Source organism: Rhopilema esculentum, chromosome 17, assembly GCF_057945365.1.
Source record: "Rhopilema esculentum isolate cy_ngs chromosome 17, ASM5794536v1, whole genome shotgun sequence".
Lineage (NCBI taxonomy): Eukaryota > Metazoa > Cnidaria > Scyphozoa > Rhizostomeae > Rhizostomatidae > Rhopilema > Rhopilema esculentum.
Window position 1 is genome coordinate 1,349,727 of NC_142831.1, and position 24,440 is coordinate 1,374,166.

Sequence of the window (24,440 nt, forward strand, 5' to 3'; positions counted from 1 at the left end):
TCGTAATGTATGACCAATTCAAATTACTATAACTTAAATACGACGAATAACAGGCAAAAGTACATTGATTAATCATAATGTATGTAGGTGTGTACTTGTGGGCATCTAAAATCTTCTTTAATGCAGAGACAGGCAACCTTTCAACCTGGGACCCAAACTTACAGCATTTCGTACGATAGATACGCAACACTTTTTTGGCTGCAGCTGAGGTTGTCGAGGACTGGAGAACAGTAGTCTAAATGACTTGACAGAAAAACGACAATTAAAGGTAATGTGTCCATATAAAAGGACTGCGTATACCCAACTTGTCAAGCCACCCATCAAAATAACAGTTTGCAATTGGTTAGTATTCTTGCGATGCAAAACTGCTCACATGAAAAGATCACCTCGCAGCAGTAAAAATAAACAAAACGATGGGGCGATGACATGAAAAATCACTTGTTTCTAAAAAACCCCGCAGAGTCGCTTGCTTTAGCTGGACACATTACCTTTAAGATAAAATTTATCTCATGCACACGTCTAATTGTGTGAAAGCTAGAGCTTTTTTTCAAGATACCCTTAATATGTAAAGTGTAGCCAAACTAGATCTCCAATGTGAAACGACAACATTTATAGGAGATAACATATTCAGTATCCAGATTGTTGAGGATTTAAACGGTGAAATCTTCGAATTTGCTTGCTACGGTGGCTTACTACAATGTATACTTTTGTCTTGGTAAAAAGAGAAACACGGTGGTTTTAGAAGAGCATGAACAAACATTGTCCGTATCTCTTAGTATGATACAAGTTAAACTAATGAAAGAGGGCCCATGTGACAGGATTGTTATGTAATCTGCAAATATCACTGTTTCGGAACCAATAAGAGTTGGTAGATTATTTACATCTAATGATACCTATAGTCACAGAATGGTGGTCTGATGTTAGAAGGATGGGGCCCTGAAGTACCACAGCTGGAGGTATTGCAGAAAAAGATGCGTAGCCATTGTAGCAAGGGGCCATCCTTAAAGAAAGGATGATCCATAGTTTTAATTTGGAAGCAAAACCCAATGGTTCGCTACGAAAGAGCACCATGTAATAGACTACTGTTTCGGTCCCAGGGTCAAACGACATCCACATTGTAACCTTTGGCAAAGGCAAAGTTTGATCAAACGGCATCCACATTGTAATCTTCAGCAAAGGCAAAGTTTGATAAAACGGCATCCACATTGTAATTATGCTCAGGTAGCATAAGAATGAAATAAGACTGTTTAATCTGACTTTTTTTAATGGTTACAAGGAGGTGTTACTGGTCCAATATAGTCTTAAATAAACTGAGCACTCTCGAAAATGTGAAACATACTTTAATTCAGCCGAATAACTTTAGACTTTTTCTAAATGTATATGGAAGAAAAATCTTTTGGATAGCCGTTCTTCAGAAAAATCCTTTTTTTAAGTTGTTAAAGTTTCTTGTTGTGTTAAGACATTGAACAAATCACTAGTGCCCTGTGAATACGCAATAATGTACTGGGATTTGGTAGAAAGACATGGAACAAAAACATAGCACTATCAGATTTAGAAACAGACTCTATTAATAAAAACACAGAATTTCCAATCAATCACAATATTTTACACAATTGAAATTACATTTAATTATAACAGTAATTATATTCTCAAATTCTAACACAGTGTCACACATGGCCTTTTTAAATGAGCCTGACTTGGGGACGTGGATGAAAACGTTTCGCTCTTGTAGAACAAGATACAATGGTCTCTTGTTTTAGAAAATAAGTTGGCAATCATGGGTGAGGCTTTGTGCCACCATTTACTGTGATAGATAAATAGAACATCCAAGGATGCTTTACATGGAATAGCTAATAAAACTGTCTTTGAAGTTACAATTTCAAAGTTGCTCTGTTGTGGAAACTGGTGAAACCGGACCAGTATTGTCAGAAAAGAGCACTTTGAGCGAATATTAAAATCCTGTAAACCTCAGTTGACGGTATTTTCATCCCTATGTGTAGGGCACTGCCTTGAATCACAAGGCAAATAAATGTATCAATTTGTTAGCAGATCTAGGCATTATGCTTCTGCTGCATCACAGATAAGTATTTTGCAATATAAAGTTAATTTTTTAACTTGTAAAAGAAAACATGGCAGAGGCATCACAAAGTCAGTCATGATGCTGCATCCTCATATCCAGGGGCGGATCCAGACATTCGCAACATTCGCACTGGCGAATGTCAGATTTCCACATGTCTTTTTGTAATTGTCTGTTAATACATTTTAGCATTGTGAATATTGTACTAGAAATGGCCAGATAATAAAAAAAAGGTCCACAGAATACAAGAAATAAAAGTTTTGTTTCCTGCCCTAGTTGCTATGATGTCACCTTGTTGTTTACTTTTTAGGTTTTATTCCCTCGTTTTCGTGATTTAGAGATGATTTATTCGAAAGAGGGCTCCCCCTTTTACGCATAAATTCAGAGAGCACCAATAAGGTTTGATGCGAATGTCGAATGGAATTATAATATATTAGGCATGCGTGCGCAAATGAAGTAGTACTGAAAAATGTATGCCAAAAATTTGTGCGAATGTCAGTCAAGCTATGTTATTTAGCCATCTGAAAACCAATAGGAAATGTATATGGGAAATTTTTTTGCGAATGTGGCGAAGGTAGATGCGAACTATGTTCGGTAGCCAGTTGAGGGAGAGAACCTTGGAAAGAGAGCAGATTGAAACCTCGCTTCCACATCAACCGCCATGATTGTTGTTGGAAAGCTGTGGAGATATTTGCTTGCAGAAGAGGAGCAATTGTACTTCAGAGGGAGTGAAAGGAGTCAAATATAAGATGATTTTTAATTTGAATCAGCGGATTTCTTATGAAGATGTTCAAAGTTTGTCGAAGATTTTGGTTGATGGATGGAATTTGATAGATGGCAATATGCGAGGACAGTTCAGTTGGACCTAAAATTGTTGAACCAAAATTTTGCCTATGTTTTCATTTTCATGATGGAGGACGTTATTTAGACAGAGATTCAGACTCAAATAATATTTTGAAAAATACGTGTTGCATTTTAAGGTAAATAGCCATTTTTATGCAGGCTTTCAATCAGAACTTTTAGGGTTCAAGTCAGCCATAAATATGGTAACCCTTTTCACGAGTTTAACCTCTAAAACTAGTAAAATTATTTGTGGTTTCCACACTATAAGAGTATACCATCTGAAACTTTTGGTTCTGAAATACCCTTAAGATTCATTAATTTTTGTTTATGAATTTGCAAGTGACTGACAGTTTTCTTTTCTATATAATTGTGTGTGTAAATAAATGTAAATATGGGTAGTAAATAAGTGCAATCAATGGAATGATCCTAATGGGGGAATTACTACATTATTAATAAGAAATTCACAGCAAATTGGTTCTGCCAAGTAAATATCTCATATAAATCCATATAGTAAAAGTTACCATGTTTGTCTTATTTCTTTGCCATTACTGACTTTGTTTGATGTACCTTTAAAATTTGTATATAATATATATTTATGATGTTCTTGTTATTGAAAGACAATGAATTGTTTTAAATTCTGTTACATTTGCTGTTTTACCAACACCTGAAAATACTAAAATTGTATGATGTGTATTGACCTAACTGGTATTTTTGGCCATGTTTAAGGCACATCACACAGCAGTTTAGATAGAAAGGTGAATGCACAAAATAAATAACAGAAAAGCTCTGAGCCCCTAAGGTACTTGGTGTTGAAGTCAAACATTTGGGTGGATATTGCATTGAAAATTTCTACACTAAACACAGTATTTGATTGTTAAATAATATCATTGTATAAATAGAACTAAGATTCCTTTCTTTAAATGGCTGTTTTTTAAGTGAGTGACATAAAATGTTTTTCATGAGTTTTTCCCCCTGAGAAGGGGTGATACACACATCTAATATACCCTTATTTTAGCTCATCCTCTTTGTTCTTGACAATTTGTGGTTCTGTGCCTAGACTTGCCATTAAATCATTATTAAGAGGACATTTCAAATCTTTGCTGCTGTTTTTCCATCACAAAAGCCATGTAGGAAACAAAACATGCCAACACAACAAAAACTTGATGAGTGTTTCTCAAAATTTTTCCAGAGATCTCTTTTCTTGTTCACTCAATAAGTAAAATGCCAAATTGTCAATGAAATCCAGACCTGGCTGTTATTCTTAATATTTATCCTTAAATTTCTCAACCTTTGAGCCTCAACATTTTCTGTTTCCTAATCCTAAAACTTAATATAAGGAAAAATACATCTTTAAGTGGAAAACTTCGATTCTGAGACTATAGTAAAATGTGACTGATTTTTTTGGGCGTGGTCATATAGGCGTGGTCGAAACTTTGCGAATGTCAGATTTCTTTCTGCATCCGCCCCTGCTCATATCAGTAATATATTCAATAGTTCCTATTTTGACTTAAGTTAAAATACTATCTTACATCTTTACTAAAAGGAAATGAAGGAATGTATTGGTCGACTACGTAATACGTATCAAGCTGCTAAAGAAGGTATCATGAAAAAAGATTTGAATTTCTCAGAGAAATGAATGATGATAAGCTCAAGAGCATGTGGTTGATATCATGTGGCAGACAGTGCAGTTTTTTTGAATTTGTTCAATCTGTTGACTCAAAAATCTCTGAATAACTTGGGAATCCACTGGAGTGAAAGTTTTTAACTTAATTTGACATATCTGCTAGGTCAATGAATCTTTCTAGCACCGAATCAGAAGACCAATTGTGGAGTTCCAAATGATGTTTTGGGACTGTTCATTACAGAGAACATTGATAGTGGGATATAATTTAACGCTGGCAGAAGCTGAAATCTTTGGAATGCACAATGAAGATCTTTGGAATATAACAAGCTCTGTTATTTCATTGTTGCTTTAGGTATGCATATGCAAAACCAATCCCAACTGCCATGGCGGCTGCACTATAAGTAGTCCAGCTCTTAACAGTGTTTGTTAACATTCCAATATATGTTTCCTCTTCTTCAGTGTCAGGCTCTTCCTCAACCAATGAAGATGGACCATCTTGGGCATCTTGACCATCCTTTGCCCCAAGAGGATTGTAAATATCATGCATTAATATGTTCTGGTCAATAAATCCATCATTCTCTTTCAGTGCAACCTAAAGAAGAAATACAAGATTGTATTTGATATGAAAAACCCTGTAACATGAGCAGTTTCCCTGAAGCCACACTTTTACACCTTATGGGGTCAGCCACATACAGTGGTGGTAATTGCATAAAATGGCAATTGTTGCATTGGTTATTGCATAAAATGGAGACCTTATGACTTTATAAAGACCTGATAGCCTTTTAAATGTCATATACGTATTTAAAGGGGTGTATCACCTTTTGAAAAATGCATATAAGGTTTTCATAAAACCAAATAATTTTTACAGAATTTTAGAAGAAGTTTCTTGAAAACAAAATAATTCAACAAAAAGGAACAAGTTTTTTAGGCCCTAGTGCAATTACTCCATCTTTGTATGAAAACGGATTCATATGAATTTGTTTTTGATTTTGCATTCAGTTAATATGCTAAATAAGGGAGTCATTCAGAATCAAACCAGAATAATTCGAAAATGCTGTTTAAATTGGAGCAATTTGAAAACTGGATCATTTGAAAACATATCATTTTATTGGGAACAGTGAGGCATTCGGAAATGGAGTCATTTATTCTCATTTTCAAATGTAGCTCGAACAAAGGATATGAAAACGTATGGAAAACTGGGTAATGGAACACCTACATTATCATTTTGACCAAAACAGAGTGGCCTGGAGTAATGGCAAAAAACTTATGTGAAAAACGAAATATGAAACTTTTACTAAACAAAGAAATCTTTGGGTCATGAATTTCAAATAACCGAGTGGTTGTTTAAAGCTAAAGAGTATCTTTTTATGGTTTTGTCAAAATGAACAAGTCTGGATCTTTGTGGGAACTTTTAGCACTGCCCCTATTTCAGTCCTGGAACCTACCCAGATAGGTTTGCTAAGTAATTTCCTACAAGAATTTATCTTGATGAGAAATTGTAGTACATTTGAAAAATTTTTACTGTCTGTTACAGGCAAAAGCAAATCTTGTACCCAGTTATTCTGAAGATACTTTGCTTCTCAAAGGATTTCCCAAAAACTAAGAAATGTGTCGCAATATACAGTATTACCCAGATACAATTAATTATGTCATATGATAAAATGAATTAAACTAAAATGAATTAGGTCTAGCTTATTAACATTTGCCTATTTGAAGCTTTGTCATTCAAGTATGTTTGCAATTCAGTTTAAAGAATGTTAAACCATGCTAGGTGCTTGATCAATCAAGTTTCATCTATAATTTTCTAGGTGCCCAAGCTCAAGCATCTCCCTGTGCAAGGCCTGGGCTGGAACATATTAGGGATAGCTTAACAGAAAGGCAAAGTAGTTAAAGCTAATGGATGTTTGTGAGTTATTGGCATTCCATCTTCAGGAATGGAAAAAATAGATAATGAACAAGATAATTGCCGAGAAGCCCTACTGCAGGTTATGCTCTCCAGAATAGGCATAAAAAAGGATTAATAACTAAAGGAAAGTGCAACCACGTAAATTACATCAACAAGTTTGAAAACTATGAAACTCAAACTCACCCATCCGCCTTCCTTTTTTATTTTTTCTGATGAAGTTTCTGTAATGAACCTAGTTGCATAATCAACAAGTAATTCAACTTGAATATCAGTTAAATTTCCAGAATACAAAACCTCCTTTACAAGATAAAACACCATGGCTACTTTGGTCCATATTGACCCAGTAAATCTAGCTAGCTGTTTTTCAAATACTGTTTTTGCTACCACAGAAAATTCCTCATATGTTAATTTATTTTCTATTTCCAGTGGTGTTAATAGTTCTGACAGATGCTCATCAAGTAGCTGGGGATAGTCCTTCATAATGTCCTGACCCATCTCATCCAGTCTTGTTGTCACTGTGGTAATTGGTGAATCAAGAAGCTTGGCTGATGCCTGTGCAGCAAATCTATGGAGGTGAATTTTCAACATATTAGTAAACAATTTTTTCAGAAATCGATAAAAAATAAATTGACAACAAAACGTGATAGCATATGTTGACACTGTGTAATTTACCATAAATTATATTGCCCTAATTAATAGAAGAACTTTGTATGAAAGAAGTCAGGCAATAAAACGGTGTTTGCTGGTTGCAGAATTTTCTCAAAGGTTGCAAACTAAATACCTTAAATGGGGTAAATCTCGCATTGTTTTTCGACCATTGGTTTCCTTTTTCAGCTTTGCTTTGTCAAAGCTTTCTATATCACTACGAACTTCAGGAGTGAGCCTCTTTCTTAAAGGTTTAGCCATCTTCGCAAGTTTTTCCCTCACTTTCTGGTCATATTCCTCACTGTTACGACGAATAACAGGAAGTCTTTTCCTCTTCTCGATAACATCGAGAAACGGTCGTTCGCTCGAGTGAATTGTCTTCGCTTTGGAGACATTTGTTGGTCCTCTGTTTTCTCTCCGATATCTTGCATTAATTCTTTCTGGTTCTGGTGGTAGACTGCTAAGGAATTCTAGAATCACAAGTTTCGTCTCCTGTCTCATTCTTTCTTTGCTTTCGAGTTTGAGCTTCAAATCTGGTTTGTTTTCAACCCTGCATTGTCTTTTTAACTTGGCTGCTGCTGGGTCTTTGCAGCCCGACGGCCAACTGTGCCTTGTCTCCGCTTCATCGCTAGAAAGTGCGTTCTCTCTACTTCGAAGATCAAGACTGTTTGGACGTAATGAAACAGAACTCTTTTCAGGGTAGGGACAATCAACATATTCCGCGTTTTGATCCATATTTCCAAGGATATTCTTCTACCGATCACTGTGCATCGATCCTCAGTTGTCATCGACACCTCCTTTGAGCAGTCTAACAACGATTACCCTCTTTCTGATTCAATTGCACTGAATAGAGGCCTGGACTTTGTCACGTTGGAAATCTGCGCCTGGTGTGTAGAGAGGCACGGGAAGGAGGGGGGGGGGGGGACTTTGCTAAATTTTGGGCAGGGATCTACCGCGAGCACATTCATAAAAAATATTGTTGGTACATTTTTACGAAAATATTCAAGTGCCTCTGCAGCAGTTAAAGAGTAAGCATTTTAAAATGGCTTAAAATATGTCACTTTCCACCAAACACAAGGCCATTAATGATCAAAAATGACCATTAATGATCTTGCAAGTGTTTTTTTGAAATTATCATATTGCGATTGAAAGAACTTGTTACAAAACTTTTTGACAAACTTCTAGCAAGTCTCACAAAGGTTTCAAAGATGCGAGACTGTCCGATAAAAAGTTCAATCTTTTTACTTTTTAAAAATATATTTTTTACAATGTTTAAAGAGACGCCTAATATATTCACTAAAGGGGTTTTATTTTTTATCATCATGTTGTTTACAACACGGTCCTCCTCAAGGGCGGATACAGAATAAAAGTTGACAGTCGCACATAAACGCTACCTAACAATCGGTCTAGGGGGCCTCCCTCATGGTCAAGGGTAGAGTCATGATAGGGGCCCAGCCCCCAGTTCTCGGCAGGATCAATTTTGCATTTCGTCTAAATCCGATGCGAAAATGTTGGGGGAGGAGTAATATTTTGGCAGCGTACCTTTTGTGATGTAATCCTATGATTTTCAAACTGTCTTTACATAGCCAAAAGTAAGTAATGGGCGTTCCCTTCAGGTAAAAATTGCATTCCTTGTTAGTAAAAGGGGGTTTTCTGGTGCTAAAAGAGGCGTGGTCCAAAATATTTTGTTTTGTCCCCCCCCCCCCAGAGCGTAGTGGCTGGCGCCGCCATTGGTTGTGATGCCGACAAGGAATGGAACAGCTGAACATCAACTTATTGTGCCATCTCCACTGCTTGCTAATACCAGTCCGCAAAAGTTCCTCTACAATTCCTCGTTCCATGTAAAAGTCCTCTATGACCCTGTAAATTTCATGAACCATGGGACAGGCTTGAAAGATGTGTTGGTTTCTTTCTTGTAGCTTTTTTATCAGTGGTCGTAGAGGTTTTTAAGTCCCAGAACCATAAGTGTACGGGCCGGGGGGGCTGGGGGGCGGTAGCCCCCAGTTTTTCGAAAAACCATGTCAGTCGGGCAAATTTTCAAAAATTATCCGCAAATAGTTGGGCAGAAATGACACTGGAAAGTGATGGGACTTACTTTAGGCAATTTGGTTGAACATTCGTGGTATCTTCAAATAACCCAAAGACTGAAAGCTACGTGTCAATATAGTTGCATTATCGAATCGACCAAGAGTGCCTTAAAAATGGTAAGATGGTTTTTGAAAATTACAAGAAGCAAAGCGCTTCTGAATCTTATGATAATAATACAGCAATGCTTGTCCAGAAAATGTTTCGAGAAGGTTTGCATCAAGTACTGCCATTCCTGTATGAAGCAATACACTCTATTTTTTATAAGAACCAGTAAATTTAAGTTCAGGCTGACTGTTCTTAATTTTTTCGAAAATCTGAGGCTGGATTGTTCTAAACTTGTTCTTAAATTAAGAGGGTGTAAGCAGTGCTATTGCTAGCTTTTTCGCTCTAAGGAGGTGTTCATTTGCCAACAAAGTGAGTGAGACAGCCTTAATTTGCTGACAAATTGAATGTTCACCGAAAAAGCACCCACACATCGCTAAAAATCCTCGATTTTGAGAAAAAACATTGTTCGAAATTGCATTTTGCAGAAGCTCAGCCTCAGCTTGTTCTTAATTTGTTCTTAACTTTTGACCAGTTTTGAGGCTCGTGTTCTTATAAAATTGTTCTGATAAAAAAGGAGTGTATTGCTAAGCTTTGACGGCTAAAACATATCTCAGATAAACCATGGGCCAAGAACGGCTGAGCAATTTGGCACTACTTAGCATCGAGAGGAAATTTTCAAACGAAGTTTTGAAAAGTGACAGGAATGCGATGATTGATACATTTGGACATGGAAAGGGTCGGGACTCACATTTCTATTGACTGTAGTCGAATTCAAGAGTTAATAATAGTATTTTAAGTGATATTAAGTAAAATATTGGAAAATATTATACATTGCTGCCCTTATCTATGAGAAACTTAGATCAAACTTTTAGATCTGAACAGTAGACATAGTATAGAAGAATCGATAAGGATAGCATGTCCCCCCAAATATGTCTCTGATTGGTTTGCTCTACTCTCAACTGATTATTTTTATTTAAGATATTTCGGTGAAAAAGAACTCGTAATGTAAATATTCCTATGTCAAGTTCCTTATCACCAACAGGCTCATGAATATATGCATGCCTCTGTACTCAGGCAAAAATCCTACCGCCCCCCCCCCCCCCCCTGTAAAAATTCCGCCGTACGCTTATGCCCAGAACCATTCTTCAAACCAATGCGTAGCGCATCATAAAACACGCTGTAGAGTTGGGGCTTCAACATAGGCTCTATTACTGCAACCAGTGGCGGATTTAAGGGGGGGCAACTAGGGGCAGTTGCCCCTCCCTCAACGAGTTGAAGCAAGTCTTGCGTCCCTTTTTGGAAATTTTGCGCCCCTTTTGAAGAATGAGAATCAGGTGAAAAAGTTTCTGAGACCTATGGGTTAATTTACTTCAAGGATTACCTCAAACTTATGTTTTTGTTCCGAAAATGGATCTGAAATTGTTGTATAGCGGAAATTATTGCATGGGAAAATAAAAGATTGTGGCAAACATGATTGCCTTATTTCAACGACTGAAGTCTAAAAGTAAATTTTAAAAAATCTGACGGTCTTCCTTGCGACCTGTGCGACACCCTGAATCCGCCCCAGGTCGCCTTTACTCGTTTGACAAACCTGTGCAACACTCAGGGGCGCCACGACGATTTCAGGGGCGAAATTTCAGGTAAAATCCGCTCGGTGGAAGAAACGCTTTAGATATTTCAGAGACCTTCATGTCATAAAATAAAGGATCAAGCAAAGGTAGTTGCTCCGTTGGTTAAATATGATATTCCTTGATATGAATAAAGGTAAACAAACTAATGATTTGAAGATTTGAAGATTGCTTGTTGGCGATAAATCTAAAAATCCAGGCCCTCTTTAGGTAAAATTGTGCCTTGCCTCCATTTCTCCTAAAGTTTCTCAGTAGAAGCGTCAACTGCAATTCACTATGAGCTCCAGATTTTTCTTAACATTCAAAAGGCATAGTAAGGTGAAGAGAGGGATCTAAATTTAGAAGCAACTGACAACCTGGTATTTTCCAAGACCACGGCGAAATTGTTGCTTTTATCTGCTGTAAAATTTTTTTTGCAAACAAAAATAATTTTCAATAGGATTAGGAGGATTGCTTTAGTGAAAGATGCATTTAGAAGGGAACTAGAAGCATCAAAATTCGAAAATTTCCTCCTCCTTTGCCGGCAACCATGGTGCCGTCCAGGGGCGCAAATGAGGGGGGTGTGGGGGGGTGTCACACCCCCCCAATAATTTCATCACCCTGTCCCAGTTGAAAGTTGATAGCAATAAAGTCGGTCCCGATCTAGCCATCTGCTTAGTATTTCTGTCTATCACACCCAAAGCTGGTCCCAATTTTGCTGGTACCACACTGTATTGCAGTAAAGTAAGGCATATAGTGGGCGCATTTTCTAGGAAGGGCTAATCACCGAAAAATGACAGGGGACAGAATCGGTCCAGTCCGGTCCCAACCAACGCTGCTTTGGAAAAAAAACTCTAGCAGCCACCGACAACAATAACTTGTTCGCCATATGAACATGCTTTATCTTGTTTCCGTGATATGCGCGGCGTTGGATGCGCAAATTTCTAAGGGGAATGCGAGAGCAGCAGTCATATTCCCTCAATAGTATCTCAATTGGAAATTTCAGGTAAAATCCGCTCGGTGGAAGAAATGCTTTAGGTATTTCAGAGACCTTCCTGTCATTATATCAATAAAGGATCAAGCAAAGGTAGTTGCTCCGTTGGTTAAATTAAATATGATATTCTTGTTGGCATTAAATCTAAAAATCCAGGCCCTCTTTAGATAAAATTGTACTTTATTTCCATTTCCCCCAAAGTTTCTCGAACTGCAATTCACAATGAAATCCAGATTTTTTTTAACATTCAAAAGGCATGCTAAGCTGGAAAGAGTGATCTAAATTGACAACCAGCGTGGCTTGTTAAGTAACTGACAACATGGTATTTTTCTAAACCATAGCGAAATTATACCAGATGTTTCTAACTGCTGTTCAATTTTTTTGCAAGAAAAAATTTTCAATAGGGTTAGGAGGATTGCTTTAGTTAAATTTGCTTAAAAAGTGCATTTTCCAGAGAACTGGAAGCATCAAAATTCGAAAATTTCCTTCTTCTTCGGCGGCAACCATGGTGCCGCCTCGGGTAGTAACTATATTCTTTACCTGTTCCGATATAGAGATTTGACAAAACTATTAGGAAAGTCGGCTCATATCGTATAAAAATAACTAGTTGCTAATTATATACAGAGTTAGATTCACTCAAAATATATTGCAGAGGTTCGTGACAACAACTATACAATTTCAGGCAATTATATTTCAATCAGGTAAATTTGTTATCCCCGACAATATCTATATCGCAAACATCGGTCTGTCGTGGCGAAAACTCGGTCCCTTCAAAGAACACCCCCCTAAAAAAATTTGCATTTTCACCCCTGGTGCCGCCTCAGGGAGTAACTATATCCTTTGCCCGTCCCGATATGCAGATTTGACAAAACTATTAGGAAATTCCTTTATTATCACACAGTGTTACATTGACAAAATATATTGCAAAGGTTTGTGACAGCAGCTAAAAAATTTCAGGCAATAACTTTTTAATCAGGTAAATTTGTAGTTCACACAAAAAAATAGTTCACACGTTAATCATAAAAAGCAACTGTCAAATAGTAGATTGTGACAGAAGCTGCTAATGTTACGAGAAATGATACAGAGATAAATGTTGCTTTTGCAAATACCTATCTAATTTAAATAGAATTCAAAGCACAAGGAATGCTATGAAAAATACCCTACAGCTTTACAGAAAGCAGGGTTGCGTAAAGAAATACAGTCCACTGTTATTAACCTGAAGTAGGTTAAGACAGAGTGCATGTTGCTTGGCACTTCAAAACGCATAGCAACTGCTGCACCCGATTCGAGAGACCGAAACCTGTTTTGCAATGATAAACTCTACTCAGTCATATAAATATCTTGGTAGAATAAGTACAAGAAAGCGTCGTCAAAATTTGGCCTTTTGTGCAAGCTGAAGCCATTTATGACCAATCAAGCTGCAAATGCCGTTTGTACTAGCGCCATCATTCCAGCTCTAATTTACAATTGCACCGTTCACTTGAACCTCACAAGAACCCAGCTTAAGAAATTAAAATTGATAGACTGATAGAGGCACGAGCCTCCTTTAAATTTAAGTCAAAGACATGCAACTTGAAACAAGAAATCGATAAGCATGCTATCTTACTGGTGATCAAGTGTCTAAACGGAAATGTATGTTCAAACTTTCAAGATCATTTTACAATCAACCACCACAATACGAGGACAAAGAAGAGAAATATCCTTTTGCAAATTCCAAAAGTTTAACTGGAGTTTGCTTAGAATGGCTTCTTTTTTAATGGCGTCAAGTTGTACAACTAACTTGCTAAAGATATCAGAGAAAACACCAGTGATTTTGAGAACAAAGTAGATTCATTCTCTAATTAAATTGTTTTTATAGTATTTTTACAGCATTCTAAGTAGATAAAAATTTTATAGATTAAAGTAAATTTTAATTTCATTTTTAAGACATTTTAAAAGGTTTTGATTAAATTGTAAGAATATCTCTACTTATTTATTTATTTATTTATGCATGCAATCATGTTCCTCTTTATTAGGACTAAAAGGACACATGTTGATAGCAGTTCTTTCTTATTTAGATGTACATATCCTTTTAAAATTTTCATTATACATACATACATACTTACATACATACATCGAAACGCCTTATAAGGATAGCAATATTATTTTGTGAAAGAGCCATTGGGCAAAGGTGTCTGACAATGAAATTAATGCACCACATGCTTTGACAAGTTACCAGGAGGAATCAGACGCAATATCGATCGCTCTTGTTAAAGTGCCACTGAATTGAAAAAAATGGAATTTTTTTTATTGTTGATTCTGGTAGACTAATCATCGCTGATTTCGAAAAAAAGTTTAGTTTTTTAATTTGGAGCCCACAAATAGGGGTTTCTGGGGTTCTTTTGCGTGTAGGTCGTGCGAAAAGAGGCTGGGGTGAGTAACGCATTCAGATTTATATAGTCAATTCAGCCATAGTGAGGGCTGTAAGAAGATAAAAAGTTACAAATTGTGTAAAACATGATACAAGCATGAAACTTGATAGAGATAGGCAGTTTGATACGCTGAAAAAGATGGGGTGTGAATAGACGCTTAGAAATATCCATTTGTGCTATTTATAGGGTGGGGTACTAGGTTCCAAACCTCTAAGCAGTAATTGTCACAATTTAACCATTAGATCGCGATACCAGCATGAAACTTGATAGAGATAGGCAGTTTGATACGCCAAAAAGATGGGGTATGAATAGAAGCTTAAAAATATCCCACCGTGCTACTTATGGACTTTTAATCAATTCCATTTAAAATAAACTTCTTTACTTTTTGAGGTCCCCTGACCACGAGGTTCTGGGGCAACTTATCCCATCTTGACGGCCCTGGCAATAACTGATGCTTTGACAGTGGCAACGCAAGTTGGAAAGTGGGAAAAGCGCCGAAAAATGTGCAATTTGTGTGGTTCTATAATATATCAACTTTTTCCTTGATCAATTTGCTCACTTTTATTCATAATTTGTAAAGCTGTTCGTAAAAGCATTCTTATTCGACACGCTCAATAATTCATAAAAGGTAATTGATCGGCATGAAGTCTTGGTAAAAACTGCACGCAAAAAGTTTGCTTATTTCGTATGGGCTCGAAGTTTTTACAAGAAACTCACTATTTCCATCCACTTCACGTTTTTTTTGGTTTTTTATCGCACTCGAAATACAGTCTTCAGTACGGAAGCCCGCATCACTTCTGCGACTTATAAACGTTAATGCGTCACACATTCCTGAAATTCCTCACAGACCGCGCACAAATTTTCGCACAAAAAGTCTTGAAAATCGCAACTTTGAAGCGTTGTGGCTTCAAAACACTTCACAATTCCGAAAAGCGAACTTCAGCATCGGATTCAGGAGCACCGACTTGACTTAGAACATCAAAAAAACAAATTTTGATTTTTTTCAGTTCAGTGGCACTTTAATGCTGCTGATGTTTCATTGTGTAAATTGTGGATGTTTACAAGATTTAGTTTGTATACTATATGCTTTAAGTGTTAGGATTCTAATTGATCAAATATGAAAAGGAGTTTTCTTCGAGATGGCAGCTAGATCCTTAGAGTAGGAAGAATAGTCAGATGTTTTAATCAATTCCACAAAAATGGCCGCTGTAAAAAATTATGGAGGTGATCCGACAGTCCGGAAAAAATTCGACGTGGCTCTGATTCATTTAATATCTTATAATTGTTACAGTTCAAACTATAGTTAGGTCAAATTACAATCAAAATGTCAGCCGGCCATCTCATTTTGCTTCACTGACTGTTGTTTTTGATAAGCTTCTGAGAAAAAAATTGGCTAGAACGATTCTTAGAAATAGGTGCTGGCTTGTGGACACCTGCTTCCTTTTGTCAGGTGACAAATGACGTCATCTGTTTATCAACTTGGATATTGAGTTGCATTACCAATGGCCGCAAGCTGTGTGCGAGCTGACAAATATTCACTTTTCACCTAATTCATATTCTTCGCTTTAAAGAAAAAATTATTAACGAGAGCTGTGACTTCATTTGCCTGTAGAGGAGTAGAAAGAGCTTAGATTTTTACGTCAGAAACCTTTGGAATAATTGACTACGTTTTGGCAACATGCGTTTAACGAAGAGGGAGCAGGCCGAACTTCTTTTTGAAGAGTTTTTAAAGATATCAGAGATAAGAAAAGCAAAGGAAAGTGCAGTTTGGACAGGAGATTCAGAAATTGTTGCTCACAAGAATAAATGGCAAGGTAAAATCATACTTAGTTTGAAGTCCTGTTGAATTTCCGGTTTTGGTTGGCCAAGCCACCCAACCCTCCCTTTCCCTGCAATTCTACACCTGTTTAATGAAAGTATATACAATCTGTGTTTATTTATTGAATTGATTTCCTTTTCTATAGTTTTTAAATAATTTAACTCCCTTTTAAATTGTTTTATAATTTAACTTCACCTCTTCATAAATTTTACGATTTTGCCCCACTCGACGTCGTCAAAAAATAATAGAATTGAATGTGGCAACACGATAAACAAAAGCTAAATTATCCCAGGACATTCCCATTTTCAATTCAAGCTGGTAAAATAATTCTCTTACCAATTTCCTAACTCATTTTCCGTAAAAATTAAGTACAATTATATCTCAAGAAACCCAACCAGCAATAACAATGCAATGAAATACCATGTAGATACCATTGTGGATATCTTGGCATCTATGTGGATAGCACTCTTAACTTGAATCCCATTTTGATAAGTCTTTCAAACGAAAAAGGAAGCGAAGAAAAAGCAACTACAAATGTGATTACCAAGTATGAAAAAAGAATATGCATGAAAGCATTTCTGTATATGGGCGCTAAATTGTGCAATGAGCTACCTTTAAGCTGCTCTTAAACGGTCAGATTTTCTCGAATTTGATTATGTTGAATCTAGTTTTGCTTCAGATTTGTCAAATCAAATGCCCCTTTTACGTGATCAGATTTTGTGGAATAAGATAAGAGTCAAATGCCTCAATTCTGTTTATGAAATGGAGTAGGTTGCTTCAGCTGCCAGAGTTATAGCACTGGTATTAAAAAAACCAAGAAATAAGAGTCAAAAACAAACAAAATGGACAAAAGAATGGCTGAATCAATGTCCTGTATTTGGAACATACAATACACATTTGAATGAGTTGCGTTTCACCGAAGGAAATGACTACATGAAGGACAACATGAGTATTTAGCAATGAATAATTCTGTTTCTTCCTTTTTGTTGAACTTTGGCTGCGTTTGATTGCAAACAGACTGAAACAATACAGAACATGGTAACTTGGATGACGTAGCAGTGTGAGCGAGCAAGAATGCCATTCATTCACCTTTCGATTTGTCGAATGGAATAAAACACATTTGATTCTTGAAAAATCGAATTCGACAATCTGATGATGGCTTTTGACATTCGATTTCTCTTTTTACACGGTAATTCCGTTGTCAAATTCAACAAAATCTGACCAAGTAAGAGCTGCTTTAAACTGAGGCATTCAAAGAGTTAGTTGAGAAACTTAAAAAGTGGACTTAGGTTGTACCAAATTTGTTCATGTATGTAATAAATTTCTGCGTTTTTAGTGTAAAAGATTTCTTCCGATTTCATTTAGATCCAGGAAACAGGACAACCAGTATTATAAGTATATAAATTTATAACAACAATTGTAACTGTTCAAATGTTATCCTGTACAAAAAATTATTTTATTGTTATGTTGCCATATGCTTTTGAGACTGAATGTTTGAAGGTTTCAGGAAAATAATTTACTAACAATTCCTTATGTTGATTTAACACCATCCAGTGAAATGTTTAAACTACAGCAACCCATGCAAACTTGTAAAATTTCATTTTCAAAAATAAAAAAGATGATACTGTTCCAACAAATTGGCATGGGATTTTAATATTTAAGTACTAAATGAGAAGATGGCAGACATTCCCACCAAGCCACTTGATCTATTACAACATAAAGATATTTAAAAGAACTTCAGATTGATAGAAGTATGTTTAATAGCTATCTAAAGCAAAGGAGGTAGACCCTTCTGCACTAATTCTTTATAATCTTAATGATTTTTATATGCATCTTCATAAAAAACCTAAAATAAACATTAGAAACTGAAAACATCCAGAAACCATCATTTTGCATTTTGTATGCGCAAATAATTTTAAGTTCATTATAATCATGATGTTCTATTTGTTTAATAAAACATTTCAAAACATAACTGGAATATCCCATTAACCTTGTAGCGATCCAAAATTATCAGCATGATGTGAACGATCAGATACTCTAGACAAAATTATCGTTTAAAAATTATGATCTGGCAGACCAGAAACAGAAGCCTTTTGCAGTTAAATTATGAAGAAGTGGAATTTATGTACTTATTGTAAAATGTGATCATTGCATCAAGTTGCAAACATAAGGTTTAGAAAATATGCTATTTCACAATGCAAGGCTCTAATATTAGGCAAAGGAGAATAGGAGATTAAAAGCGCAGAAGTGAATGTACAGCTCAAATATTAAACTTAGACCTATATTTCAATCCTTTTCCTAAAATGTTCATGTTGTTGGAAACTTTGAAACCTAAAAAGTATCAATATGCTCAGATAACTTTCAACATCTTTTTTTGACTCATTTATCTCTCACGACATCCAAGACTGATTTGAAAGGAACGTAATATAGTACTTTTACTTGTATATCTTTTATAATGCTCCAATTTTGTTGTTTACCTTGAGCAGTCCGAAAACCTGTGCCATGACATCGTCATATTTTTCAATGCCAAGGTATATGGGAGCCAAGCATATTTCACAGGACTCTTCTCTCATTGTCATACTAATTCAAGTAACATTTTTCACATTCTGATAACCTCACTGCAAAGAATGTCAAGCATTTTAGGTTACCATTCTGTTTTTCATCCTTTTGATGAGTTTCCATACCTTAAATTCTAAGACACTTTGTCTGGTTTGATATTTTGAAGCACACTTAATTTGTAAATAGACACTAAGCTATTTAAGTTTTCTCTCAAATAAGAAAGGAAGCTTACAATGCAGCTGCTAAAACTCATATTACATGGCCTAAACCTTTATTACTTTTGTTTTTAGGCAGCAATGCTGTGTCAGATGGTAATAAACGGTATTCAGGAACATTTCAAAGGGAGAGCCACACACTACAAGCACGAATGCTCCCATCAGAGAATGTGGTTATGGCTGAAACTGGATATAGTTCTAGATTACAACTCATTGGTGATGATGTGGCTAGCGTTACCTCAGGAACAGACTCACTGAATGAATGGACTGCCCAGGGAAGTAACAATGCAGTGCAACCAAATGAACAAGACATCCACAACACAGCTAACAATATTGCAATGGCAGGTGATGAACTCAATGATGAGTATAAATGCCAAATACAGGTAAGAAAAATAAAATCACTTGAAGAATTTGTCTTTGCGCTCAGTGTCTATTTCCATATGAGTGTCATAAAATGAATGAAAGAAATTTTGAGCTTTGATTTATTTGAGCAAAGTTTGCACAGTTTCAATATTTTCATGCCTCCATGTAATTGCCAAGACAAGTATCAATTCTGTCTTGCAAGCAAAACAACTTACAGGTTGAGATAAGTGGCATACAAAATGTTGATTGTATCACTGAATTAAAATGGGATGTTGTCAGTGGTGCACCCAAGGGGGGGAATGGGTGGTCTGGACTCCCCCACTTTTCTAAAATACGGTCCTCGAGATATGTCCAAAAACAATGTAAAATTCATTGGGGGGAGTATACTATATGCTTGTGTCAATAACAATTGTAAAATGCTTTGCTATTCACCGTAGCTAACATGAATCAAATAACATTATCATCATCATAATCATAATCATCATCATCATCATGGTCATTGTATATTCACTTGACTGCAGGCTAGAAAAATCAAATCTAGTTAACAAACAGCTGATTAAAGTCAGCTATAGTCAGACCTGTCAACCTAAAATTTTCAAAACCTGGAGATTATAGATTTTTACGTAAAAAACAGGGAAATTTAGCCAAAACAGGGAGATTCCTGGAATTTGTTGAATCAAGATGAAATAATAGAACTATTTTAAGGGTAAATTTATAAACAACATCTGTAAAGAGTCATGGTAGGCAAACAGTTAATGACAAAAATATTATAGGAAACATCTACATAATGGTTTTTTCGAGCTTCTTATTAATTCGCAAACTCTGTGTAATTCTTATAAAAATTTTGTCATGAAGAATGCCATTGCAACCATTTTTGTTAAAAGAAAACCGGTGAAAACGATAGAGAGGACTTTGCCATCCAAAACATTAAGTTTCCAAGTGTTATCGGGAGAGTTGACTGGTCTGGTATTTGCCTAGTCTATTTGAATTTCAATTTGATGAGAAACAGAACTTGAAGAATATATCCAATTTTTAGATTGATTTATTTTGTAAGGGCATGCTGATTAATTTTCTTGCTCCAACATTTGATCTGTTGGGATATTTGGGATTTTGGAAGGTGATAGGAAGGTGTGATTGCTTTTTTATTTGTTCAGTAAGATTAGCCCAAGTTTATCATTGATCTCCACTCAGAAGGACAAAATAAACAAAGTTTGCATCTTTGGCAATGATGGGACCACCAGAGGACCAGGGGGACACCACCACCACTTTATGGCCAAACAGATCTTCTGTTTTTTAATAATTTGATGAGGAAAGTTAGGGAAGGATGTGACAAAGTATTTTTTATCATGCTTCTCTGATTTTGAATCTGCCTTTTTATAGTGTTTTTTTAATTATTTTTGTTATTAGTTCTTTGATTTAAAATTGGCAGTTAATAATATATAGCTTAAAAGCTAATTGAGGCCAACTATTTAAACAAAATACATTTAAATGTTTACCCAAAGTTTACCCAAATGTTGGTCATGGGTGTCACAATTGGCAGAACTAGTGTTCCCCGCTGAAAAGAGGGTGTTTTCTGACAGTGAAAAGAGAGTGTGCATAGCCACTGACCCAATAGCCTGCACACAGACTCGAATGGTTTTCCCAGAGATGAATCTAGTTGATTGGAAATTTAGTTGATTGGGAAATTCAGTCTAAATTTTCCATTTAATTAAATTAATCTCTGGAAAAACCAGTTGAGTCTGTGCACAGGCTACTAACCTTTAGGGTCTAGAAATCATTGCCATGTCTTAGATTATATTTTTTTATCTTGAAAGATCCTTCATGAAACAAAATTTTTCATCTGATGTTGTTAGACCTCAGTCATTTGCAACACAGCAAGTTTCAAACAAAGATAGGCATTCTATAAGTTTGCTTTTAGAGAAGACCTTAATCATAATGGAAATAAAGATTATCATTACATCAGACTAAAAGATAATGTTATATGGCTCTGCAGCCTATCTGACCATTGATGACTTGTTACAGAGTGCAACAGATGGGATGATTAAGAAAGTTAAAGACAAGGGCTCAAACTTATCATATGAAGTGTTCCGTGCAGTGGTAGATGAGGTCATTTCGCAGGATCAAGATATGGCCTCCTTTGTATTTGTTTTGCACCTGTTCAGCAATGTTTTATCAACAATGCAACAGTTGTCTCAGGTTTATCCAAGGATGTATATTGGTGAAAAGTATGCAGATGAAGCTGTGAGTATCCTCTTTTGCAGATTTATCTTAGATGTTTCTCCAAATATTCACCAAAAATAGCTGTTTTGATTTCCACATGAAGCAAAGTGTTTGTTGTTATATATACTTACAAAACAAAAGGGTTTTCTTTTTGCAATGGAAACTTGCTTTAAGCTTTGTTGTGGAAGGTTACAACTTACATTGCAGTTTTTTTCACTGTTTGAAAAGAATTTTCTATCTATCACCCATGTAATTCTATCACCAACTTACCTGAAATTATGTGTCACTGGCTGATATACCATATCTTCTTTAATGAGCATACCCTCTCCAAATATCTTTATTGGTGAACAAACATTTCTAATTTTGGCTAGAATCAAACATTTTCCTGAAGTCTAGTTGGAGATAAGTAGACCCCATAGATGATGTTTTTCTTTTCTGAACTTTTTGTAAAGGATGTTTCAATGAGCTCTCTTTCTTTCTAACTGCATGATTTTTTATACTGTTGAATATAAAATAAAAAACTGATTTTTGCTAAAAAGGGGAAAATTTAATGCTTTTTTTACTTTGCTTGATAAATAAGTGATACTATGAACTGCAAAAAAATCATTGATTTTTTCTTTGTGAGAGCAGCTAAATGTAAATTATTTCAAGCTTTTTGTTCCAAATGAGCTTCTCTCAATTTTTTGAATATCTGCTTCTTGTCTAGGCTGCATGCATAGAGGGAAACAGCTGAAGATGATGATAAAAGGAAAGCAGAATCGTTTATATGTAGTTTTCATATTGGTAGGATTTAGTAATTATTGACACTAGGGTAGGCTGTGGTCCTTAACTGCATATTTGGATCAAACTATCAATAGAGCCATCAAATGTAGGTTTCTTACATACCTATTACGTATTATTGATGTTGACTGCTTGTAATCCAATAATCCTTATTAAGCCTTCCTCTCAAATAAGCCCCCCTGTCAAATTGGCCCCCAGACAATATTCAGTTTAGAAAATTCCCCTACCCTGAGTAAACCCCCTATCAGATTCTGCCGAAACGCTGTCAGATTCCGCAGAAACAACTAAGAGATTACAATTTTGTATAGTATTTTTGTGTAAGGGTACCTATTTGTAGTTTTATTTTGTCTTCATCAAGTCATTGCAAAATTTTTGTAAGTAAGGCAATTCAACCAATTTGCAAGATGATTTTGTTCACAGGCAACTCAACTACACAAGCTGCATTCATCATATGCATATGATGAATCAGGCAACAGTTAACAGATTTGCTCCACTGTGTTCCATTTGTAGGAAGGCAAATTACAAATGTCATTCTTTAACATTATGCTTATTTGATTTTATTAAGAATCACCTTGGTGTGTTGGGGGGAGGGGGTGTGGAGGGGGGGGGGGTTGCAGGATCTGAATATGGATATGAATATGGATGTCAGGATATGAATAAGTTTTGCGTGTTTTGTGTTTCCATTTTAATAATTATTTTATCTTTGATGACCACAATAATTTTTTCTTGGCTGCACAATCAACTCTGGAAGATGGAGTTTTGTGTTTCAAATATTGTAATAAAAACGTGAAAAATACTTGCTTCATATGACTTGCTTCTTAATAACCTGAAGTATGGAAATCTTGTATAAAGATTTTAAAAAGCATAGACTTATGGCTTAAAAGACTGATAGTTTTGTAATTTTCTGTTTGTCCTTTGTCTTTTCTTTCTGAAGATCTTTTTTATCAAGGTGACAAAAGTGAGGCTGAAATTTACATCAGGAACATTTTTTGCACTTCAGGATCCAATTCTGCAGTTGTATCTATAATCTTTGGGCAAGTTCCATACTTAACCGCCCCCTCCTCCCCCCTAAAACTGCAGAGTCTTTTGGCTTTCTAAATGTCTCAAATTATTTTTACCCCTTATCGAAAATTATTTCTCGTAACAAAGTCAATATCCATTGTTTGATAATAGAATGTCATCGCTGAGATTGTTTTTGTGACCTAACCTAAAAATTCCATTAAGACCTACTATGGGGGCTTAAAATTCAATGTTGGATAGGGGGCTTATTTGAGAAGGGGGCTTATTGAAAGCTCGAAATTCAAGAAAGGGGGGTATTCGGTGCGCATATGTTATTTACAAACAGAAGAATATTGGTCAGCCAAAACACTTATTTTAATTTAGAAAAACTTGTTCTGAAAAACTTTTATGTCAGTCTTTAGTCTATTACAATTTATTTCCTCCATTATCTCTTTTCATCGGGGATTCTTCCATGTTCCAAAGGATCGACATTACCCTCATTCTATTCTTTCTGTAATGATTTGTGAAATTGTCAACAACTTATGTTCCAACAATCTCCAGGGAGAATTTATGACAAGGTCTTAATTCCCCAACTATGCCACGGGAAACAGACATGGTATCGAAAGCCCAAAAAAATTGTTTAAAAGCGTTGCTCTGTTCTAGTTCAAAACGGTGGAATGATATACCCAGTGGCGAAAATTGTTGGTGTATTCAGGCACGTAAATAAAAGGGGGGCGTGGGGGCGTAACGCCCCCCCAAAGTTTGGAAAATCCAGTTACAGTTGGAAAACTTAACGGTTGACTTGGAATTTTTTCTAAGGACCAAACATGTGAATTTTATATTTTAAGAAGTTTTTTTATTTTGAATGTAAAAATTCTAAACATTGAAATTCACAGGCTGAAGCTGACCCATCCACTAATCGTTTTCTATTGTGAATCCCATCTCTACTGGATCCAAATTGCACAATTGCCTCGTTTGCTTTCTTTCTGACGGGAGTTGAAACAAATTACAAACAGGCAAGGTGAATTTCCGGATAAGAAAGTTGAGACTTTATAGTTTGGAATAATAATTCCCGTATTGATCAGAAAATATTAGAGTGGGAGTTTTTTAAGAAACTACGAGTAGTTAATTCAATAAAAGATTAATAATCTTTTAGTGCTAAAAATTCTCAACGCTTCTTATAAAAAACGAGTTTATGCTAAACTCCCCCTGTTATTTGTTAACGCCCTTGACCCTTATCATAAA

At 35.8% G+C, this 24,440-nt stretch overlaps 2 protein-coding genes across 2 annotated transcripts; one reads left to right on the forward strand and one right to left on the reverse strand.

Moving 5' to 3' along the window:
* Nucleotides 1-3,525: 3,525 nt before the first annotated feature.
* Nucleotides 3,526-7,918, reverse strand: LOC135687709 (uncharacterized). Its single transcript, XM_065204380.2, has 3 exons — nt 7,232-7,918; nt 6,634-7,015; nt 3,526-5,136 (listed from the first exon to the last, which is right to left on the reverse strand). Exons 1-3 carry the CDS (start codon nt 7,828-7,830, stop codon nt 4,882-4,884), a joined length of 1,236 nt encoding a protein of 411 aa, XP_065060452.1. The 5' UTR covers nt 7,831-7,918; the 3' UTR covers nt 3,526-4,881.
* A 7,797-nt stretch (nt 7,919-15,715) lies between these two features.
* On the forward strand, nt 15,716-23,107 carry LOC135687632 (uncharacterized). The gene is made up of 4 exons (XM_065204272.2): nt 15,716-16,054; nt 18,909-19,216; nt 21,219-21,437; nt 22,123-23,107. Exons 1-4 carry the CDS (start codon nt 15,919-15,921, stop codon nt 22,147-22,149), a joined length of 690 nt encoding a protein of 229 aa, XP_065060344.1. The 5' UTR covers nt 15,716-15,918; the 3' UTR covers nt 22,150-23,107.
* The last annotated feature ends 1,333 nt before the right edge of the window (nt 23,108-24,440 follow it).